Source organism: Saimiri boliviensis, chromosome 4 (assembly GCF_048565385.1).
Source record: "Saimiri boliviensis isolate mSaiBol1 chromosome 4, mSaiBol1.pri, whole genome shotgun sequence".
In the NCBI taxonomy this organism is placed as follows: Eukaryota; Metazoa; Chordata; class Mammalia; order Primates; family Cebidae; genus Saimiri; species Saimiri boliviensis.
The window spans coordinates 134,400,214-134,423,437 of NC_133452.1; the positions used below are offsets into that span (position 1 = coordinate 134,400,214).

Consider the following 23,224-nt stretch of genomic DNA (forward strand, 5'->3'; position numbering starts at 1 on the left):
AAGCTGGTCCATCATTCTCAGTAAACTAACACAGGAACAGAAAAGCAAACACCACATGTTCTCACTCATAAGTGGGGGTTGAACAATGAGAACACAGGGACCCAGGGAAGGGAGCATCATACACTGGGGCCTGTCGGGGCATGGAGCACAGGGGGAGGAAGAGCATTAATAAGTGCAGCAAACCACCATGACACATGGATACCTGTTCTGCACATGTATCCCAGAACTTAAAAAAAAGAAAACATAGCCCTTGTTAGATTGAGGATTCAGGAAGAACCAGATGGGCTGGGCAGGAGAGTTTTTACTTGGAACCTGCAAAATGAGTAATGACATCTTCTCCCCACCCTGCAGCTCAGCCCCAGCAGCCACCTCCTGGGTGCAGGAGCAGCACAATGGCACCACCTGGTGATCGGTGCTCTTCCTTTCCCAGATCAAGCCAGCCCTGAAATCCACCTGTCCCTCCTGTGTGCCTGGGATTTCTTCACTGGACACCAGCCCAGTCAGCTTTCCTGTAAAGCAGAAAAAGCACGAGGTTAAACCATTTTAGGGGAGGAATCGTATCATCTCCACCTCTGGAGAGATCCCTGTCACTGTGTTCAGGGGAAGGGCCAAGCCTCACTACCCATGCAGAGAAGAGGCTCTGGCCATGATGGTACCTGTGGAGAGCTGAGGACCTATGTCTTCTACACTGATGGCCAAAACCTGCAGATTGGGTGATGGCTTCCCCTCAGCTGTGTCCTATCAGGTTCATCCAGGCCTGAAGAAATAGACCACGCCCACTGCCTCCAGTGGTGGTGTTGAAACGGCTTCGTTGTTTGCGATAAATACCCAAGCTTGTTGTCCTGTGATGGTTAATGACAAGGAAACACACGTGGAGCAGGTTAAGGAACGGAAAGTTTAATAGACAAAGAAGAAAGAGAAAGCTTTATCATACAGAGAAAACAGGTTGCCCAAGAGGGTTTCAGGGTTTGGGGTGGGATGCAATCGGCTTTATGGAGAGGCTTCAGGATCCAGTGATTGATTTACATGGGGCTCAGGGGATTGGTTTGACCAGGTGTTTCATTTACATAGCCTGTGAAGAAACTGGCCCTCCCACCCTAGTCTTTTATTATGCAAATGTGGCCTCTACCTACCTGGCATCCTAACCTGCACACTTGGCTTTAACTGACCGGTGCTGTGAAACCCACACATGGGTAGACACAGAAAAGGGAGGGGGAACCGCCACGTTGGGTGTACCTGGCTTTTCGTATAGCTGCCGGCGTTTACATATGCAAGCTTCCAGTTTGCTTGCAGCTTTTCAGGCTGCTTTCTGTTAGAAAAGAAATGGTTTTGGGACTGCTTTTTATTAAAGGAAAATCCCACTGAGAACTCTTTTGTTCTCTCTGTTTAAAATAATTTCTTAGTAACTTCTGTATTATTCCCCTCAGGAGTGATAACCGTAACTGTCGTTAGGAGATGTTGGACAACGATTATTTTTGGCTACTTTCTGCTGAGAAGGGGGTGTTGTGTGGGGGACAGCAGTTGGGGCTTCTCCTGATTTATTTAAGTGTCCTCAGAAGAATGGCATGACCATGTGTGGCTCTGTTTTCAGCACCACTTGGAGTTTGATTGCTTCTAGGTGAAAGGAAATAAATTTTACAAAAGGGTTTAAAATATAGAGTTAGAATACGAGGATTAAGATTACCATCGTTAGTGAGGGTACCATACACCGTAATTATGACAGCAGAGTTTGGCACCTGTTAGTTATTTTAATGGATTGTAACACCAGTTAGCCTCCACTAGATGTCACTGTACATTATTAGAAACCGTCATATAAAAATAACATTTTACTTTGGGAAAAACATACATTTTTCTCCTTGACTTGCCATTAGGTGATAACTTTAGGTTTACTTCATTTTTTATAACTTGCAATATGATTGGGAGACATACATCATTGGGTGGCTAAATACCTGCTTTGGTCCACATAAATCCACTTTAAAAAAATTAAAGACTTTGTCCATCTTTTAACAAATCCATTTTCTTCTTTTATCTCTGTATTCAGTTATTCCTTGCACACCCTTTGTTTAGTATATATTAAAATGTATCAATTCCAGATCTAGCAGCAATTCATGATACCTGCTATGACCTCAGTAGAGCCCTGTTCCTTTAGCACAAGGAAAGTGTTCTTGATTCTGCTCTGAATGATGTAAATCAATTTCTTTTACTTTACTTGTTAGAAATATTGTTCCTCATCTGTAAAATGTAAATGTGGATATGGGCTGAATTACTAAGTGGTTTTATTTCTTCATTCCCCTGATATTTGTTGTGCACCTACTGCAAGTCAAATACATGGCATGACATTGCTTCCTTGTTCACACCAGATCAGATGAGAAAATAAGACATTATAGCCAGTTGTGGGGACACACACCTGTAATCCTACCTACATGAGAGGCTGAGGCAGGAGAATCACTTCATCCCAGGCGTTTGAGGTTACAGTGAGGTGTGATATTACCATTGCATTTCAGCCTGGGCAACAGACACTGTCTCTGAAAAACAGTAAAGACATTGTGAACTGTCTACACTGACTCTGTGTCTCACAAAATCCATGTCCTGTAACTTTTCTAAATGGCATCTCTGTGTCGTTTTCATGAACATGTGTCTGGTATTTTTTTCTAACCTTTTACTTTCAACTTTTCTATACCTTCTACTGAAATTACGGCTTTTGTAAATAGCCTATGGTTATTTATGTATTGACTTGTTTTTCTTCCTATACACTATTTGTCTTGTCATTGGAGTGTGTGAGTCCATTATGTTTAATGTCATTGCTGATGTCACTGGGTTTAAGTCTGTCCATTGTCATTTGCTGCCTTCTAATATTATCTCTTTTTCACTCAACTATTTTTCTTCTGTTGCCTTCTTTAGATGAATAAAAAAACTTTACATTATTGTGGTCTTCTAAATAACTGTTTTACTTACAACTTCTCTTATTATTTCTTTAATTATCTGAGAAAGCACAATAATCCATGGCTTATTATAACTGACAGCAGACCGTAACTTCCCTGACTTCCACCTACCTGTGCAGACAGCCCACAGGAGAATCAGTGCTCTGGCTCTGAGACACAGGGGGCGGAAGCAGGAGAGTAACTGGATGGTGAAGCTGTAGCTGCAGAGGCATCCGGGCCCCTCACCTGCACTCCTCGTAGATGTCTCCTCCACTGAACGCCTGCGATGCCCTCTCCTCCGTGTGCTCCTGCCAGAGTCTCCCCGTCTCCACTGACAGCAGCTCCACCCTTCTACTCACTCAGTCCAACACTGTGGGTGTCCTTGATTCTTCTTTCTCACACCACAGATACAATTCATTAGCAAGTGCTGTGAAGTCCATCTTCAAATTCATCCGGAATCCCATCACTTCCCACCATTTCCTCTGCTCACACCCCAGTCAAGGTAACCAGCGTCTCCACCCTGGAATATTGCTCTCCTTCCCCACCAATTCCCTACTGCCTCACTTGTCCCCACCTCTCAATTCTGTTCTCAGCACAGCAGCCAGAGAGAAGCTTTCAAAGTATAAGTCCCACAATGTCCCACTTTTCAAAACTGTCCTCTGACTCCCCATGTCATTCATAGCAACGGTTGAAACCCTTCCCACACCCTCCAGGCCTCCCTGCTCTGGCCACACCTCTGACCTCATTTCAGTTTCTCTCTGTCCAGCCCTTCTGGCCTCTGCCTCCTTCCAGGAACACAGACACTTCCCTGCCCTAGTGCATCTGCACTGAGGGCTCCTGCCTGAAAAGAGCTTTCCCAGTCATCCTTGTGGACAGCTCCTCACATCCCTCAAGTCTTCACTCAAAGGTCACATTTGCCACAAGGCCCATGCTGACCACCCAGCACAGCAGCCGCCTCCCTGTCCCCACAGCCCACACTCTGATCACCTGCCCACAGCACTTGCCACCTTCTCACTCAAGCATTTTCTGTTCTTACTCTGCTTATACTGTATCTATCATCTGCCTACAGAGGTGTCCAATCTTTTGGCTTCCCTGGGCCACATGGGAAGAAGAATTGTCTTGAGCCACACATAAAACACACTAATGACAGATGATGAGCAGAAAAAAGAGAAAAAAGGAAAAATGTATGCACATAATTTTCATGATATTTCCCACCACAGATAAGCAAAAACGTCCTCGTATTGGAAGCTGTCCTGGGCCACCCAGCCTGTGAACCACAGGCTGCATAAGCTTACATCTAGAATGCATACACTACAAGGCTGGAAATCCTCCTGATTTTACTAAAATGTTTTCTAAATGCAAAAACAGTCACGTACCTAGTAGACAACAAATGTCAGTTGAATGAATGATCACTGTAGGGCACCTCCCTATTCTAAAGGCAGTGTCTTTATTAATGTAGCCTCAGGCCAAATGCTGTTTTGTGGCAGCTACAGAACAACATCATCTCACACTGACATCAGTGCTGCCAGAGCTTTTCTCCCCAGGGCTGCGTGTGTGCCCTCCCTCCCTCCCTCCTCCCACACCAACCCTCCTGCACGCTGCAGCACACAACCATATTTATCTCTTCAGGAAAGATAACCCTAGGCTTATGGGTCCAATTTTCCAACCACATATGAATCTAAGTTAGACTCTGCTTTATAAATCCATGAGTTTGGATTGGAGGGAGCACTAAGATTACTACAGATCAGGCAGGAAGAAGAGTAGGAGAGAGAGCAGAAGGAGTTCCAACAGAAAGTTACCTACGATGAGAAACTACGGGAGCCCTCCTCTCTGCAAGTATCAGAATCTGCTTCATTTAAGAAGTTTGGGGAAAAGATGGAAAATACAATACAGGAAAGAGACCTAGAAGGAGGGCAAGAGGGACAGGGGTCTGAAAATTTCTCTCCAGATACCACAAGGACTTCTATGTGTAGAGACCACCCTAGGTGACACTCAAGTGCCTGTGATCACAGGCCTTGGTGGGACAAGTTTCTACTGAAAGGCCAAGGACAATGGAGCAGCAAACGAGACCCAGCCCAGCAGTGACCACATAAAGCCCACCGTGTCCTGAGCACCCACTGGGCACAGGCCCATCTCCTCCCTCCCCCACAACAAATCAGCACAAGAAACACGTGGACTGTAGAAGGTTCTCAGGTCTTCCATTTATTTTGACTCTCAAATTTCAGGAATCTTCTTTAATTAACCCATCAATGTCTCATGGAAATAATCTGAAGAAGTAAATTATAATAGGAATTTTATAATTTTAATAGGAAAATAGGAAGATTTTAATAGGAAAATAAGAAGTTACAGCTCAGTGCACCATGAAGTTGAGACAGAGATGGAGACATCGCAGCCCCAGGTCTCTGGAACAGGAAAGATGATGGAGAAGGAATGCAGGTCAGCGTGGGGAAGGGGTCATGGTGAACACGGGGCTGGGTTGGTCTCCCCACCTCCTCATTATGCCTATAGGGACACAGACACATCCAGATGCCTTTGCAGTAAGAGAAGCCAGGGTCCTTGAAGTCCCAAATAGAAGGTGTGGATAAATCTTGCCTCTCAGTCCCACACAAGGCAGCTGTCTCACACGATAAAAAAATTCAATAACAAATTTCTATCAGTCACACTTTAAACAACCCATCAACAGCTCAATATATCCAAGTCAAAGAAACCCCCGTAACACAGCTGTGCCCACTGTTGCCCCCAATAAGCAACACACATGAGCCCTCCACCCTCCCCGGGGTCTCGCCTTTACAAGCCGTAGCCCGGTAGCCCGCCCTGGGCGTCACGTTGGCCTAGTGTTGCTGCCAGCGGCTGCACGTGGTCGGCTGAGTCCGCCTCAGACTCAAAGCTGAGCTCCTCGACCTCAACGCCTGGCGGTTATGTTGCTGCTCCTCCCGTTCGCTATGTCAACGTCCACTAGCTGCCCGATTCCCGGGGGCCGGGACCAGCTGCCCGACTGCTACAGCACCACACCGGGGGGCACGTTATACGCCACTACCCCGGGAGGCACCAGGATCATCTACGACCGAAAGTTCCTGCTGGAGTGCAAGAACTCACCCATTGCCCGGACGCCCCTCTGCTGCCTCCCTCAGATTCCCGGGGTCACAACTCCTCCAACAGTCCCACCCTCCAAGCTGGAGGAGCTAAAGAAGCAGAAGGAGACAGAGGAAGAGATACCCGATGATGCACAATTTGAAATGGACATCTAATCCAGTGCAGATGACCCCATGTGTGGAGTTACAGAGGAATCCCTGCTGCCACCACCTCTTCCTGGGGCATCCAAAGGCCAGCTGGCCTCATCTAATCTGGAAGGGAGTGACTTGTTAGTTCCAGGCCTCTTTAGTTCTGAGGCATAGACCAGGGATAGGAGTGGGCAACTTGCCAAGCCCTTAACTCTACTTCCTCTTCGGTCTGTGGGTACTTCTCCCAGCCCTAAACCATCTATATTCAGGGGCTGGAACTGGGGAATGGAGTAAGTCACCTTCTGGCTGCTTAGTAAACATTCAAAGAAAAAAAAAAAATGTCCTGAGCACTATCACTGCCTGGGGTATGACAAAAACAGAACCTGGTCAGAGCCTACAGGAAACGCCACTAGAGGAGGAATTGCGGGTTGAGCGAGCTCCCCCATGGTCTCCCAACCACAATATCCCAACAATTTCAGGGATCAGCCTCCTTCATACTTACTTGCAGCCTGAGAGTAGCTTCCTCCTTTTTTACCTGTGGGAAGAAAATGTCCTGTGAGGGCTCTGAAAGGTGCCAGCAATACCATTACTGGGTATATACCCAAAAGATTATAAATCGTTCAATTATAAAGACACATGCACACGTTATGTCCATTGCAGCACTGTTTACAATAGCAAAGACCTAGAATCAACCCAAATGCCCATCGATGATAGACTGGACAAGGAAAATGTGGCACATATACACCATGGAATACTATGCAGCCATAAAAAACAATGTTTGTCTCCTTTGTAGGGACATGGATGAATCTTGAAACCATTATTCTCAGCAAACTGACACAAGAACAGAAAATCAAACAGCAAATGTTCTCATTCATTGGTGGGTGTTGAACAATGAGAATACATGAACACAGGGAGGGAAACATCATATACTGGGGTTTGTTGTAAGGGAATAGGGGAGGGACAGTGCGGGGTAGGGAGGTTATGGAGGGATAACACTGGGATAAGGGCCAGATATAGGTGATGGGGATGGAGGCAGCAAATCATATTGCCATGTAGGTACCTATGCAACAATCCTGCATGTTCTGCACACGTATCCCAGAACGTAAAGTTCAATTATATATATATATATATATATATATATATATATATATATATATATATGTGAAATGAGGTAGCTTTCACTGCATGCAATGGAGTTCTGCGGCTCCTGGTTGTTCTGGGTGCTCAGTGTCCAGAGAGTGGGATGGAAGGAGGCTTTGTGCAGAACAGTAACCATGTCCTATAATTTATTTTTTTCTTCATTAGCCTTCTTGTCATAAAGTCAAACACAGGTAACATAAAAGAAAAAAGATGTTAAAATGGTGACCTTTAATCAAAGGTAAACATCCTTTAAGAGAGAGAGAAGTTTGTCAACTGACCTAGAAACCCCCTCAATTGTCCCAGCTCAATAATAAATTCTTCCCTATTAAATCAATCACATTCTGACTTTTATGGTCATTACTTCTTTGTTCTATTTTATATTTTCATCATCCATAATTATAGTTCAGTTTTACTTTTTAAAATGTTTTTTGTTCCCATTTGCTCTATAGGTTCTCCCTTTGAAATTAATATTGTCTGGTAGAGTTTCCTGTTGTTTGCATTTTGTGGATTGTACCCCAAGATATGGTTTAATATGTATCTCTATTACCTGTATTTTCAAGTATTTGTAGGTTGGTATAGAGGTTTGCATCTATTCAGTTTATTCCCTATGAGTTTTGATGATACTATATAATATTTTACATCAAGAGGAGTTTAATACTGGTTATTTTCTTTATTGTGATATAAATTCCATTTTTTTCAATGGCTATATCTTTGAATTCATTACATATATCATAAAAGTTGTAGTCTCAGTTTTCTATTTCTTCTTAAGTATTATTTTAATTTCTAAAATAAGAGATTTATCCTCTTCTACTAGTGGCCTATTCATAGATACTTGTTTTTTGAGAGACTAAACCAAGCATCCAACAACCTGTGACCCAGCAATTGCACTCTTGGATATATATATACATATAAATACATGCATTGATGTGCCCAAAGATATGAAAATATTATTCATCACAGCATTATTTGTAAAACTCTGGATACAATACAAATGTCTATCAATAGTGGAGGGACAGGAAATGTGAGCTATTAATAAAGTGGGCCACCTGACAGCCATGGGAGTGTACAGGCTACGACCACACACAGCAAGACCTGGGACATTAGTGACTGTATCCAGAACTGACTCATCTCATTTATGCTTTTAGAAATCAACACAGTGTCTGCTCTAGGGTCAGAGAGAGTGATTTGTGACTAAGCAGAAACCTAGGGTGCTTCCTGGAGGCTGGCAGTGCTGTTCCTTGATGTGGGTGCTGTTTACCTGAGTGTTCACTTTGTGAAAACCCACGGCCCATTTGTGGTTTGTCCACCTTTCTCCATGCATGTTGTCAATATACATTTCTGGTGTTTTGAAACAATTCTCTCTAAACTGATGTAGAGTCTCTTACTGACAGTCCTTAGAAAGGCTGCATTGAAAAAATCAGTGCAATTATTAAAAATCCAGGAAATAAATGCCTATGACTAAGATATAAAGAGAGAATCTACAACAAGAGCAGTCAGGTTGGGAGCTGACATCAGAACACCTTTGGAAACGGCTTTTGAGCCAGGAACTAGAAGTCAAAACCCAAACAGGCCCATGGGAGGTGGGGGTGTGACATGATGTCCCAGCAGTGCATGAATGAATGAAACATGGACAGTGGTTCATGGCTTGGTTGGTCAGTCTGGAACTTGGGGAAAATGAAGTTGGAAAACTGCAGGGTGGAGGAGAGAGGAACACATAGTCTTCTTGCCATGGGCAGAGCATGTGAAGATAGAGCTTCCATGTGAATGCCCACCAGTGGGTCTCTCAGAGAGTGGGGCTCCTTGTAACCAGGTGGGCAGAATGGTGTGATGGTTGATGCCACTCAGCCACACAGGGCTTGCTCATGGAGTTCCTGCACAAAGAGTCCATGGTAGCTGGGATGGACACTTTATGGGCACAGCAATTAAGTCACCATTCACCAAGGCTGACCTGGCAGCTGCCACTGCTGAGGGCACAGTCAGCTAAATCAGATGTTTGTTTGAACAGACTTAAAACAGGCGATGTTCACTGTGAATACAAGTGTTATGACAGATAAAGATGCCACTGCAGATATAGTACAGATTTGCACAGTTTTGAAACTATGAAAAAATTATGTCAAAAGACTTTTTACAGGTAAAGAAATTAAAACCATTGTGGAAATTCTATTTCCCTTCAACCATATCCAGTTTTATAAGTAAGTTCTACCAAACCTTCAAAGAACTTATATCAAGCACATGCTGACTTTATATAAAATATTTAAGATGCATAGGAAAATATAGAGAAAGCCAGCAAATTCACTTTATTACGCAGGAGTAACATTGATCACAAAACTAGTTAGGGAACAAAGAACAAGTATTACAGGAAAATTACTTTTAATTAATTAGATGTGACAATTCTAAGAAAAATGTTACTGGGCAATATTAACCAATGTGTTATAAACAGACTGTCTTGGCCAAGGTATATATTCCAAGAATGCAAAGATATTTAAATTTTAAACCTTTTAATACATTTTACCCCTTAATTAAAGAATGAAAAATAGAGATGATGTTATTTTACTAGAGTAAGAAATTATTCTAGATGAAATTTAGCACTCCATCTGACCCATATTTCTTTAGTCATCCCTACTTTAAAGAAATCATGCAATCAGACTGGGCCACTCACATAATCCAAAATAATCTCTCCATCTGAAGTCTATCCTCTTAATCATATCAGCAAAGTCCCTTTTGCTGTGCAAAGTAACATATCTCAATGATATGGGTCTTAGGGCTTGGTCATATTTGTGAAGCCATTATTTTGGGCTCCACGGTGTATGTGGTGGCTAAATGAGGTTTAACATTAGTCTAATTAAATTCCTAGATGATGAGAAATGAGAAAATGGAAAGAAGCTTTCCATAAAGAGGTTATTTTAAGGTGTTAAAATATCTTAAAATGTATTATGATACATTTTGATACATTGTATCACAAGATATTATGATACTGTGAATAAAAAGAGATCCATATTTACTCATACTGCACTGGAACTTCACATGTTAAAAAGAAGCAGAGATCTTTAGAGTAGCCACAGAAGAAACACAGATCATCTAAGAAACAACCAGGTTAAAATGTAACTGACGTTTTGCTCTCAGCAACAGCAGTCAGAGAATACATCATCATCTAATGTCTGACAGAAAACCAACGTCAAACTAAACACTTGAGGCTGGAAATCTCTCTTCCATGAATAAAGGTAAAATAAAACATTATTGTATAAATGAAATGTTTGCACTCTCCAAAATAGCCACCTAAAAATATCTACAAGAACAGAGACATATATAAGAATGAAAGAGAAAGAAAACAGAAATTTTAATTTGTAGTCATTGGTACATATAACTCAGTACTGTCATTATAAAATATTAATAATGTAGCTTTCAAAGAAAAAAGTCAAATATATAACATATTGTGTTATATGTTAAAACACATAACAAATACATAACATGTTGTGTTATATATTATAATGTCAAATACATAACATGTTGTTTTATTATTTCTTTTTATCCTTGCACCCTCACTCTTGACTTCTATGAAGTCCAAGGAAGTTTGATTCTTTTTCTTGACACTCAGCTCCATAGACTCAACTCCATAGAGCACAGTACCCAGAATTGATGAATGTTTACCATATCGATGAGTTTTGTGAAAGTACTTAGCAGATCAGAAATTGTGGTGCATAGCACATTTCAAAAGTGGCTGAGGAGTGACATCAAAGAACATGGTGGCGTAAGAACTCCAAGGGCCAGCCCTGCACAAAGACAATGTGCTTGTAAAACATCAGTATAGAAAAGTTCTCCTGGAGAGCTGTTTTAACAGCACAGATTCCTGGACTCAGAATTAGCTATTCTGATTGGGTTGATAAAGAATCAACTGCGTTGGAACCCTGAAAAACCATGAAAGATTTATAGCAACCTAGCAAGTCCAGAAAATTTACTGGAACACAGGAACAGAGCTTTGTGATACAGTATCTTTTTTTGTTGTTGTTTCTTTTTATTTATTTACTTTTGAGAAAAAAGAAAGAAAGGAAGAAAAAGAAAGAAAGAAAGAAAAAGAAATGAAAAATAGAAAAAAAGAAAGAAAAGGAGAAAGAGGGAGAGAGAACAGGAATCTTGCTCTATTGCCCAGGCTGGAATCCAATCTAAAAATAGGCATTAAAAACCTCTTTTATGTCGCCAATTGTGCTTAACAGCAGAGACAGGAAGGAATAAGGGAAGAAAATAGCAAACAAACAGCCAACCAATATTTCATTTAAGTCTGTGAAATGCTATGTAAATGCTGAAGAGTGATTTACTTCCAATTATGTGGTCACTTTCTAAATAGGTGTAATATGATACTGAGAAAAATGTATGTTCTGTGGACCTGGGGTGAAGAATTCTATAACTATTCACCAAGTTTACTTGTTCCAGGTCTGAGTTCAAATCATAGATGTCCCTGTTAATTTTCTATCTTGTTGATCCATCAAATATTAACAATGTGGTGTCAAAGTCTCCCGCTATTATTGTGCGGGAGTCCAAGTCTCTTTATAAGTCATTAAAAACTTGTCTTATGTATCTGGGTGCTCCTATATTGGGTGCATATATATTTATGGTCATTGAATCCTGTTGTTACTTTGATCCTTTTATCATTATGTAATGTCCTTCCTTGTTTCTTTTAGTCTTTGTTACTATTAAAGTCCATTTTGTCAGAGACGAAAGTTACAACTCCTGTTTTCTTTTTTTTTTCCTCTCCATTTGATTGGCAAGTCTTCCACCAACCCTTTGTCTTGAGTCTTTGTGTGTCCTTGCTTATGAGATGGATCTGGATACAGCAAACCAATGGGTTTTGACTTTTTATTCAATTTGTCTGTCTTTGTCTTTGATTGGGGCATTTAATCCATTTAAATTTAGGATTAATACTGATATTTGTGAGTTTAGTATTGTCGTTTAATGCTAGCTGGTTATTTTGTCCACTAGTTGATATAGATTCTTCATTATGGAGATACTCTACCTTTTGGTAAGTTTTTGGGATGATGGATACTGGTTGTTCCTTTCTGTGTATAGTGCTTCTTTCAGAAGCTCTTGTAAAGCAGGCCTGGTGGTGATGAAATCTCTGAGTGCTTGCTTGTTCATGAAAAATTTTATTTTTCCTTCATTTATGAAGCTTAATTTGGCTGGATATGAGATTCTGGGTTGAAAATTCTTTTCTTTGAGGATATTGAATATTGACACCCACTCTCTCCTAGTTTGTAGAGTGTCAGCTGAGAGATCTGCTGTGAGTCTGAGAGGCTTCCCTTTGTGGGTAACCTGACCTTTCTCTCTAGCTGCCCTTAGAATTTTCTCCTTCATTTCAATCCTGGTGAATCTAACGATTATGTGTCTTGGGGTTGCTCTACTTGGGGAATATCTTTGTGATGTTCTCTGTATTACCTGAAGTTGAGTATTTTCCTGCCTTACTGGGTTAGGAAAGTTTTCCTGAATAATATCCTTAAGAATATTTTCCAGCTTGGATTCAATCTCTTCATGACATTCAGGTACAACTATCAAACATAAATTAGGTCTTTTCACATAGTCCCATATTTCTTGGAGACTTTGCTCATTCCTTTTTACTCTTTCTTCTCTAATCTTGTCTTCTCAATTCATTTCATTAAGTTGATCTTTGACCTCTGATATCCTTTCTTCTGCTGATCAATTTGACTGTTAAAACCTGTGCATACTTCACGGAGTTCTCATATTGTATTCTTCAGTTCCATTAATTCACTTATATTTCTCTCTAAATTGTCTATTCTTGTTAGGATTTTGTCAAACCTTTTTTCAAGGTTCTTAGTTTCTTTACATTGGGCTAGAACATGTTCTTTTAACTCACAGAAGTTTCTTGTTATCCACTTTCTGAAGCCTAAATTTGTTAATGGAACGCACTCGTTCTCCATCAGGCGTTGTTCCCTTGTTGATGAGGGACTGCGATCCCCTGTAGAGGGAGAGGCATTCTGATTTTGGGTATTCTCAGCGCTACAATGTGTGTGTGTGTGTGTGTGTGTGTATGTGTGTGTGTGTGTGTGGGACTTCTTCTCTTGTTTTTCCTATTTGATTTAAAAGAAACTGTCCATCAACTGATGAATGGAGAAACAACATATAGTTTATTTTTACAATAAAATATTATTTGGCCATAAAAATAATAAAGCAGTGGTACATGATAAAACACTGCTGAAACTTGAAAACATGATAAGTGAAGAAAGCCAGTTACAAAAGGCTACGTAATTTATTAACCCATTTTTGCAAAATATTTAGAAGCAGCAAATCTTTAGAGAAAGAAAGTGGATTTGTGATACGGTCGGGTGGCAGGTGGAAATGGAGGGTGACTGATTAATAGGTGCAGAGTTTCTCCTGAGGCGACAAAAACATTCTGGAACTGGGGAGTGATGATGATTATATAACATTTTGAACCTACTATTTGTCACTGCAGTGTACATTTAAAATGGTTACAGTGTTCACTTTTGAGGTCATGTACATTTTATCACAATAAAAAAGAGGCTGAGGAATATATTCCAAAGTCTTTTGTACGGTAAACTCCTGTGTTTGCTTGAGAATCTGCCTGTCTCTTCTCAGGACGTCAGCTCCTACCCAGAGCTCACCCTTGCTCTTCTGCAAGTAGAAAGCCTTCTTTCAGGACATTGTCCAAGATCAGCCAGGCCCAACCCCAAAAGTGACTTTCTGTCTTGGATCCAAATGCTCAAATGCAACTCTGGGGCTAATTTCTGTAGGAGTAAGAGATTATCTAATGAGAATAATTCATTTGGAGAGAAAATGTTTGGCCTTAGAAAAGTGCTTTGTTTTCCTAAAGAGGATCCTGCTTGCCAGTAAGTACAGAGTTTTCATATGTGTGGGGTGGAGTTCTCAGCAGAGTAGTTAAAGACATCTCTAGGAACACCACACAGTTCATGTGTACCTGACTGACTCACTCATGTGCCACCCCTAACTGAAGGAAGGAACTGTATTCTTACCTTGGCTCCTCCTTCAGCTGCAGTCCACTGGACATGGACCATGACAAGTGTGAAGCTTCCAGAGTTTTCCATTGCTCTTCCTGCTGTTGTGGAGCCTCCACTGGTGTGACTCACACCCAGGTGAGCCTAGAGGAAGCTGAGTGTCTCCTAATTCTCAAGGCCAACATTTTTAGTGAACCCAGACTAAACCTCTAGGTTCTCAGGGACTCAGATTTTCAACTGTGGAAGGGAAGGATCCATCTCACTCTCTCAGGTGTGATGGTAATTACATATAATATGATGTATATATACATAATTATAGTTTATATATCTATAAATGAGATAATCAGTATTCCATAAACTGACGATAATTTTAGTGTTGACTTCATTGCTCAGGTGAACACTGTAACAGAAGGATGAGTCACGGATTTTAGAGGAAGAAGTATTTTTACTCTCTGAAAGAGCCATCAGTAGGCATTTCTGCCATATGGACTTCAAATGAGAAATGTGTTTTAGGCTGAGATTGGCAGGAGATCTGAACTCTTTTTATTATTATTATTTTAAAGATGAGATCTCACTGTGTTGCCAGGCTGGAGAGCAGGCACTACTCTCAGGTGTGATTATAGCCTCAAACTCCTGAACTCAAGCAATTCTCCCACCTCAGTCTCCTGAGTAGCTGGGACTACAGGTTCCCGCCACAGTGTTCATCCACTTTTCATTGTTATTTTACTTCAAATATTTTATTTTGAATGTTAAAATATATGTTTCTACATTAGAAATGTGAAACTATATTTGATCACAGAAGACTTTAAAATGTACAGATCAATGCCTGTTTGAATTTTAAAGAAAATAAAATGCACATAAGAGAGAAATATCACCCAGGCTTCCCCTCAAAAGAATCACTGCCATTATATTACTAAACCTTCCTGGAAGGCAGTGTGAATTGAGGTCCCTCGAGCTGTCTTTTGCAGTGATGCTGATTTCCATTCTGTTGTTTTCTATGTGTGTGTATATATATATATATGTGTGTGTGTGTGTGTGTGTGTGTGTGTGTGTGTGTGTGTATTTATATATGCGTTCATTGTATAAAGTTGCATTCATAAGTTGTGGGTTATCTTTTATTTGATAGAGTCTCACTCCTGTCTGCAGTTCCTGGAGTGAAGTGGTATGATCTTGGCTCACTGCAACCTCTGGATCCCAGATTCAAGTGTTCCTCTTGCCTCACCCTTTTGAGTAGCTGGGACTACAGACATGAGCTACCAAGCCTGGCTAATTTTGTGTTTTTAGTAGAGATGGAGTTTCACTTGTTGGTCAGGTTGATCTTGAACACCTGACCTCAAGTAATCCACTCCCGTCGGCCTCGCAGAGTGGTTATGGGTTATTTTGAATGTTTCTTTTTGAAAGTATTATTATGCAAGTAGTTTTCCATGTCATAAAGTCTGCATAGAGTTTACAGACTTTTACAAGCTGCATCTCATCTCCAACAAAGAGATGTGGCCAGTGTTCTCATTCTTTTAGATCCATCTGCTTTCATTTTGTCTTTAAGTAAGTAATATTTTGACAACCATGTTTGTACATAAAGATTCTTCCATGGTTGTGATTTTAAATATTCATAGACTACTCAGGTTGGGCATGGTGGCTCATGCCTATACTCCCAGCACTTTGGGAGACTGAGGCAGGCAGATTGCTTGAGCCCATGAAATTTTAGGCCAGCCTAGGCAACAAGGAGAAACCCTATCTCTACAAAAAATACAAAAGGATTAGCCAGGCTTGGTGGTGCACGCCTGTAGTCCCAGCTACTCAGGTGGCTGAGGTGGAAGAATTGCTTAAGCCTGGACGATTCAGGCTGCAGTGAGCCTTGAACACCACTGCACTCCAGCCAGTGAGCCCCTCTCTCAAAAAAAATAAATTATACACTATTCAAATGGCAGGTGTTAAACCAGTGTCTGTGAGGGTGTTTCTGGAAATGATTGGCATGTGAGTGGGTGGACTTAGTGAAGAAGATCCTCCCTCACTGGGCAGCCACAATCCAATCACTTCGGGGCCCAGATCGAACAGAAAGGCAGATAGAAGGCAAATTTCTCTCTGCCTCTGTCTTTGTCTCTGTCTCTGTTGCTGTCTCACTTAGTCTCTGTGGAGCTGAGACTGAGACACCCTTCTTCTCCTGCCTTGGATATCAAAACTACAGGTTCAATAGTCTTTAGATTCCGAGTCTTGCACCAGTGTGCCCCTTTATCCTCCTGCTCCCTTTTCTGGGTCCTTGGGCCTTTGATCTTGGACTGAGCCCTGCTACTGGCTTTGCTAGTTCTCCAGCTTGCCGACAGTCTGTTGCAGGACTTCTCAGCCTCTATAATTGTGTGAGCCAATTAGCCCAATGAATCCTCTATCTATCTATCTATCTATCTGTCATCTATCTATCCATCATTTAACTCTCTGTCTATCATCTATCATTGCTCTTGATTTTTTCTTTCTTGATAGTCCTAATAAAGAACAGACAATAAAAAAATAAAATCTGTCATAGTATCAGTGATAATTGCCATTGAGGAAAATGTGCCTAGGCTGGAAGATTGGTGGTGGAGGTGGAAATGGCAGGGGATAGATTTCAGAGATCATTGGACAAGACCTTTCCTAAAACTTGACCATGGGACATTTGGAAAGAGACATTAATGGTGTGAGGAGTGAGCTGTGTGGAAGCCTAGGGAGCAGGTGCATGTGGGAGTCACAGCAGGGGCAGGTGGCAGAGACAGGACAGAGCAGATAAGAGGCTGGTGTGAGTGGAGACGAGTGAGCTGGACTGAGAGTGATGGGATGAGGCCAAAGTGGCCAGAGGGGGTCCCTTGATCAGGAGCTCATAGGAAATGGTGGGAAATTGGGGTTTCATTGTGCCCAAGAAGCGAAGGGGCTGGAGTGTTCATAGGATATGCTCTAATTCCCGTTTGAAAGGCACCCTAGTCTGTTGTATTAGCGTTGGACCATGGGCATGAGAGGCACTAGGCAGCCTAGCTGAGAGGCCCTTCCAGTTTACTGTCCTAGAGAGGATGGTTTTGGTGTGAAAGTGGCAGAGGACTAAGAAGTGATTGGATTTAGTGTTAATATACATTTTTAAAATTGTGACAAAACATACATACCATATAATTTACCTTCTAACAGTGTTTTTCAGTGTACAATTCATTGGCATTAAGCACATTTACAATTGGTGGTGGTTACAAAAACACCAATATGCATTTCCAGAGCATTTCCATCATCCCAACAGAAACTGTGCCCATTAAATGACAGCTGCCCATTGTTCCTACCCTCAGCCTCTGGTAACCTGTACTCTACTATCTATTTCTATGAATTTGCTTATTCTAGCTGCCTCATACAAGTGAAAAATCGTATTTGTCTTTTTCTGGCTTATTTCACTTAGAGTGTTTTGAAGGTTCCATCCAATCCAAATATTATTTACTTTTAAGGATGAATAATATTCCATGCACATGTGCACCATGGCATGTTTAGTCATCCTCTGATGGACATTTGGGTTGGTTGCATCCACTGTTTGGCTATTGGGAGTACAACTGCTATGAGCATGAGTGCACAAATATCTGTGTACATACCTGCTTTAAAGTTTTGAGGGTATATGCCAAAAAGGAATTGTCGGGTCACATGGAAATTCTATTTTTACTTTCTTGAGGAAGCATCACACTGTTTCTGTGGTGGCTGCACCATTGCTCACTCTCACCAGCAGTGCACAGTGTTCCATTTCCTCCACATCCTCTCCAGTACTTGGACTAGTGAAGCTGAGCATTTTGTTATGCCCCTCTTGGAATTCCTTATTTTTATGTCCTTATTGTGTATCTTCTCTGGAGAATTGTCTATTCATGCATTTTACCCATTTTTGAATGTGATTGCTTTGCTATTGTTAAGTTGTAGTTCTTTATGTAGTCTGGATATTAATTCTTTATCAGATACGTGATCGGCAAATGTTTCCTCCTATTCTGTGCATTTTCTTTTCATTCTCTTAATAGTGTCATTTGAAGTAAAAAAGTTTTTACATTTTGAAAGAGTCTAATTTGCCATTTTTCTTTTATTATTATGCTTTTGTTAACTGCCAAGAAACCGCTACCAATTCTAATGTCCCTAAGACTTTCCTCAGCATTTCCTTTTAAGAGTTTTACAGGTTTAACTCTTAAGGTTAGTTCTTTAAGCCATTCTGATGTAATTTTTGTATAGGGTGTAACAGAGGGGCAAGAATTTTTCTGCTCTCATTCTTTTGCATGTGGCTATCCAGGTTTCCAGCACCATTTGTTAAAACACCACTTGCTGGAGTGGGGCTGATCCATTTGTAAGATGCACTGAGCACTAATACATGGGAGCACCAGGCGTTTATTTACCTGTCTTCACTCAAGAGTTGTTTTGAGAAGGTTTTCACTGACAACCCAGAAGAAATACATGCATATGACTTTCTATAAAATAAAATTCAAGTAAAATTATAAATACTAAAATGCTAAGACTGGAGCAAGACTAGAACATCACTAGAAAAGCCAAACATAGGCTGAAATGGAGGGCTGATGTTCACCTTGCTGCACATTCTGTTGACCCACCATCTCTATGCTTATTACATAAGAGAGCCACAGGGTGGGGTGAGAGCTCACATAACCAGTCCCTGGTTTTCTGCTTCAGAAACAATTTCAAATTCTCTGCTTAGACAGAGTAAGAAAATGAATGGGAAGATGTTGAATGTGAAGTTGGCATCTACAAAGTCGGACAGTGAGTAGCAAGTGTCAACATCAGGAAGCCAAGGAGATTGTATCTTTTTACACAGAAATGGCCTCACTCTGCATTGCTGAAGGGAGCAGGTCCCTTCAGGGAACCTTCATGATGAAGAAAATCCCTATATGATGTAGAGGTTTTCTGCTGCAGCCCTAAATTGTACTGTCCTTCTTTCTAACTGAAGGTGTCACAAAGTTTTATAGTTTCAATGGTTTCACCTGGGCCCAACTTTTGTTTGTTTGTTTTTTTGTTTGTTTGTTTTGTTTGTTTGTTTGGGTTTTTTTGATGTTGTTTGTTAGAGCTTCTGGTTGGGGCTTAGAGAAGTGACTTGGATATTTTGCCAAAATGATATTTATTTAACGGAATTTGAAATCCATGAGCACTCTGCTTTCCTGCTGTATACCCAGAGCAGGGTGAGTAACTTGCTTTTCTTTTCAGAACGTCACTAGGAGTGGTACAAGATTTGAAGCTAGGGCCTCTCTCAGGCTCTATCCTTTTTTTAATTCAGAGGATCACGAGCTGTTGGGGGAAGAACTGTGCTTGTGCCCCTCCTGATCTGATTATTGTTACTATTCAATGTCCTGTGAGGAAGTCACATGTGCACACAACATCACTTCTGCACGCAGTGTCATGGGAGAGTGGGTTCCTGGGCCCCAAGTTAAGAGCCTAAGCACTCACTACAGGCACAGAGCTCTGGGAAAGGAGGGATGGCTGGGATGGAAACTGGCAGGGACTGGGAAAGCAGGATTGGAGAGGTAATTAGGGCGGACATTATTTTTTCTGAGTGTAAGTCATGGCTTGAAATGCGGAGGGCCTGAAGGTGTATCTTTCTACCCAAAGCTGTTTTTGCCTTTTCCCGCAAGGCTCATTTAGCCACAGGCCTAGTGTCAACACCAGGGGGCGCCCAAAGACCATGAAGGCACCGCGCAGACAGGATTGTCTGTGATACTGACAAGCAGGAAGCCAAGACTTTGCAGCCAGGCCGCCTGGATTCAACTTGCAGCTCTGCTCCTACTGACACTTTTCCTCCTGCTGCCTCAGTTTTTAAATCTGTGAAATGGTGAGGACATTACAGCACTTACTTCTGGCGCGGGTTTCTCAACAGCAGCACTGTTAACCATTTGGGGCAGAGAGTCCCTTGTGAAGTGGGCTGTCCCGCGCATTTTGGGAGGTTTGCCAGCAGCACCCCACTCACCCCCTCCCGCCAATCCGAATATGACAACCAAAAATGTCCCAGGATTTTGAGGTCTCCCTTGTGTCTAGGAGCTGCCCTTCCGCAGGTATTTTCCCACCTGACACTTGAGCTCATCTCTGCTTTCGTCAACATAAGACCACTTTAAAAAAAGTTGTTTCTTTAAAGATTCTATCCATCTTTTAAACAAGTGCATTTTCTTCCTTTATCTCTGCATTCAGTTAATTCTTCCACACTCTTTGTTTAGTATATCTTGAAATGTATCAATTCCAATTCTAGTAACTAGCGTATCTGACTTGGGTGATACCTGCTATGACCCCTACTAGAGCTCTGGTTCCTTTAGCCCAGGGAATGTGTTCTCAATTCTGCTCTGGATGATGGAAATCAATTTATTATACGTTACTTGTTTGAAATGTTGCTCCTCATCTGTAAAATGTACATGTGGATATGGCCTGAATTACTAAGTGGTTTTATGTCTTCATTCCCTGGATAATTTTCGTGCACTTACTGCAAGTCAAACACATGGCATGGTGTTACTTCCTTGATCACACCAGATCAAACGAGAAGATGAGACGTTACAGCCAGGTGTATTGGCACATGCCTGTAGACCTAGCTATTTGTAAGGCTGGTGTGGGAGAATTGCTTCAGCCCAGAATTTTGAGGTTACACTGAGGTATTTCAGTCTGAGCAATAGACCCTGTTTCTTAAAAAAAAAGTCTAAAGACATGGTGAGCTGTCTACATGGACTCTATGTCTCAGGAGATCCACGTCCTGTAGTTTTTCTAAATGGCATCTCCGTGTGGTTTTCATGAAAGTTCATCTGGTCTTTCTTTTCTACTCTTTTCTTTCAACTTTTTTTGTATATTCTACTGAAATTACGGCGTTTGTAAACAGCCTACAGCTATTTCTATATTGAGTTATTTTTCCCCCTCTCATTATTTGTCTTGTCATTGGAGTGTGTGAGTCCATTATGTTTAATGTCATTGTTGACCTCACTGGGTTTAAGTCTGTACATTGTCATTTGCTGCCTTCTAATATTATCTCTTTTTTGTTCAGCAATTTTTCTTCTATTGCCGTCTTTAGATGAATAGAAAATTTTGCATTATTGTAGTCTTCTGAGTAAGTGTTCTGGTTACAATTTCTTTTATTATTAATGATCTCAGAAAGCACAATAATCCATGGTTTATTATAACCAGCAGCAGACCATAACTTGCCTGACTTCCACCTACCTGTGCAGACAGCCCAGGGAGAATCAGTGCTCTGGCTCTGAGACACAGTGGGTGGAAGCAGGAGAGTAACTGGATGGTGACGCTGTAGCTGCAGAGGCATCCGGGCCCCTCACCTGCACTCCTCATAAATGTCTCCTCCACTGAATGCCTGCGATGCCCTCTCCTCTGTATGCTCCTGCCAGAGTCTCCCCATCTCCACTGACAGCAGCTCCGTCCTTCTACTCACTCAGTCCAACACTGTGGGTGTCCTTGATTCTTCTTTCTCACACCACAGATACAATCCATTACCAAGTGCTGTGAAGTTCATCTTCAAATTCATCCGGAATCCCATCACTTCCCACCATTTCCCCTGCTCACATCCCAGTCAAGGTAACCAGCGTCTCCATCCTGGAATATTGCTCTCCTTTCCCATCAATTCCCTACTGCCTCCCTTGTCCCCACCTCTCAATTCTGTTCTCAGCACAGCAGCCAGAGAGAAGCTTTCAAAGGATAAGTCCCACCATGTCCCACTTTTCAAAACTGTCCTCTAACTCCCCATACGTTTCAAAGCAAAAATCAAAACCCTTCCCACACCCTCCAGGCCTACCTGCTCTGGCCACATCTCTGACCTCATTTCAGTTTCTCTCTGTCCAGCCCTTCTGGCCTCTTCCTCCTTCCAGGATCACAGACACTTCCCTGCCCTAGTGCATCTGCACTGAAGGTTCCTGCCTGAAAAGAGCTTTCCCAGTCATCCTTGGGGACAGCTCCTCACATCTCTCAAGTCTTCACTCGAAGGTCACATTTGCCACAAGGCCCATGCTGACCACCCAGCACAGCAACCGCCTCCCTGTCCCCACAGCCCACACTCTGATCACCTGCCCACAGCACTTGCCACCTTCTCACTCAAGCATTTTCTGCTTTTACTCTGCTTATACTGTATCTATCGTCTGCCTACAGAGGGGTCCAATCTTTTCACTTCCCTGAACCACATGGGAAGAAGAATTGTCTTGAGCTACACATAAATTACACTAATGACAGCTGATGAGGAGAAAATAATCATAAAAAAGAAAAAAAGTACATGTACAATTTTTATGGTATCTGCCACCACAGATAAGCAAAAACGTCTTCACATTCGAAGCTGTCCTGGGCCACATGCGGCCTGTGAGCAGCAGGTTGGAGAAGCTTACATCTAGAACATATACAATGGAAGTCTGGAATTATTTTTGTTTTAACTTTATTGATGTTTTCTAAATGCAGAAACAGTCATATATCTAGCAGACAACAAATGTCAGTTGAATGAATGATAACTGAAGGGCACCTCCCTATTCTAAAGGCAGTATCTTTATTAATGTAGCCTCAGGCCAAATGCTGTTTGTGGCAGCCACAGAACAATATCATCTCACACTGACATCAATGCTGCCAGAGCTTTTCTCACCAGGGCTGCGTGTGTGCCCTCCCTCCCTCTCTCCCTCCCTCCCTCCCTCCTCCCTCCCTCCTCCCACACCAACCCTCCTGCACGCTGCAGCACACAACCATATTTTACTATTCAGGAAAGATAACCCTAGGCTTAAGGCTTCAATTTTCTAACCACACATGAATCTAAGTCAGACCCTGCTTTATAAATCCATGAATTTGGATTGGAGGCAGCACTAGGATTACTACAACTAAGGCAGGAAGAAGAGTAGGAGAGAGAGCAGAAGAGGAGTTCCACCAGAAAGCTATCTACGCTGAAAATCCATGGGACCCCACTTCACTGCAAGTTTCCAAATCTGCTTTCTTTATAAAGATTGGGGAAATTTGGAAAATATAATCCCAA

The 23,224-nt window shown here is 41.8% G+C and overlaps 1 protein-coding gene across 1 annotated transcript; it reads left to right on the forward strand.

Annotated features, from left to right (window-relative positions):
* The first annotated feature begins 5,743 nt into the window (after positions 1-5,743).
* Positions 5,744-6,472, forward strand: EIF4EBP3 (eukaryotic translation initiation factor 4E binding protein 3). The gene has a single exon (XM_039467211.2). The coding sequence runs from the start codon at positions 5,840-5,842 to the stop codon at positions 6,167-6,169; it is 330 nt and encodes a 109-aa protein (XP_039323145.2). The 5' UTR covers positions 5,744-5,839; the 3' UTR covers positions 6,170-6,472.
* Positions 6,473-23,224: the final 16,752 nt, after the last annotated feature.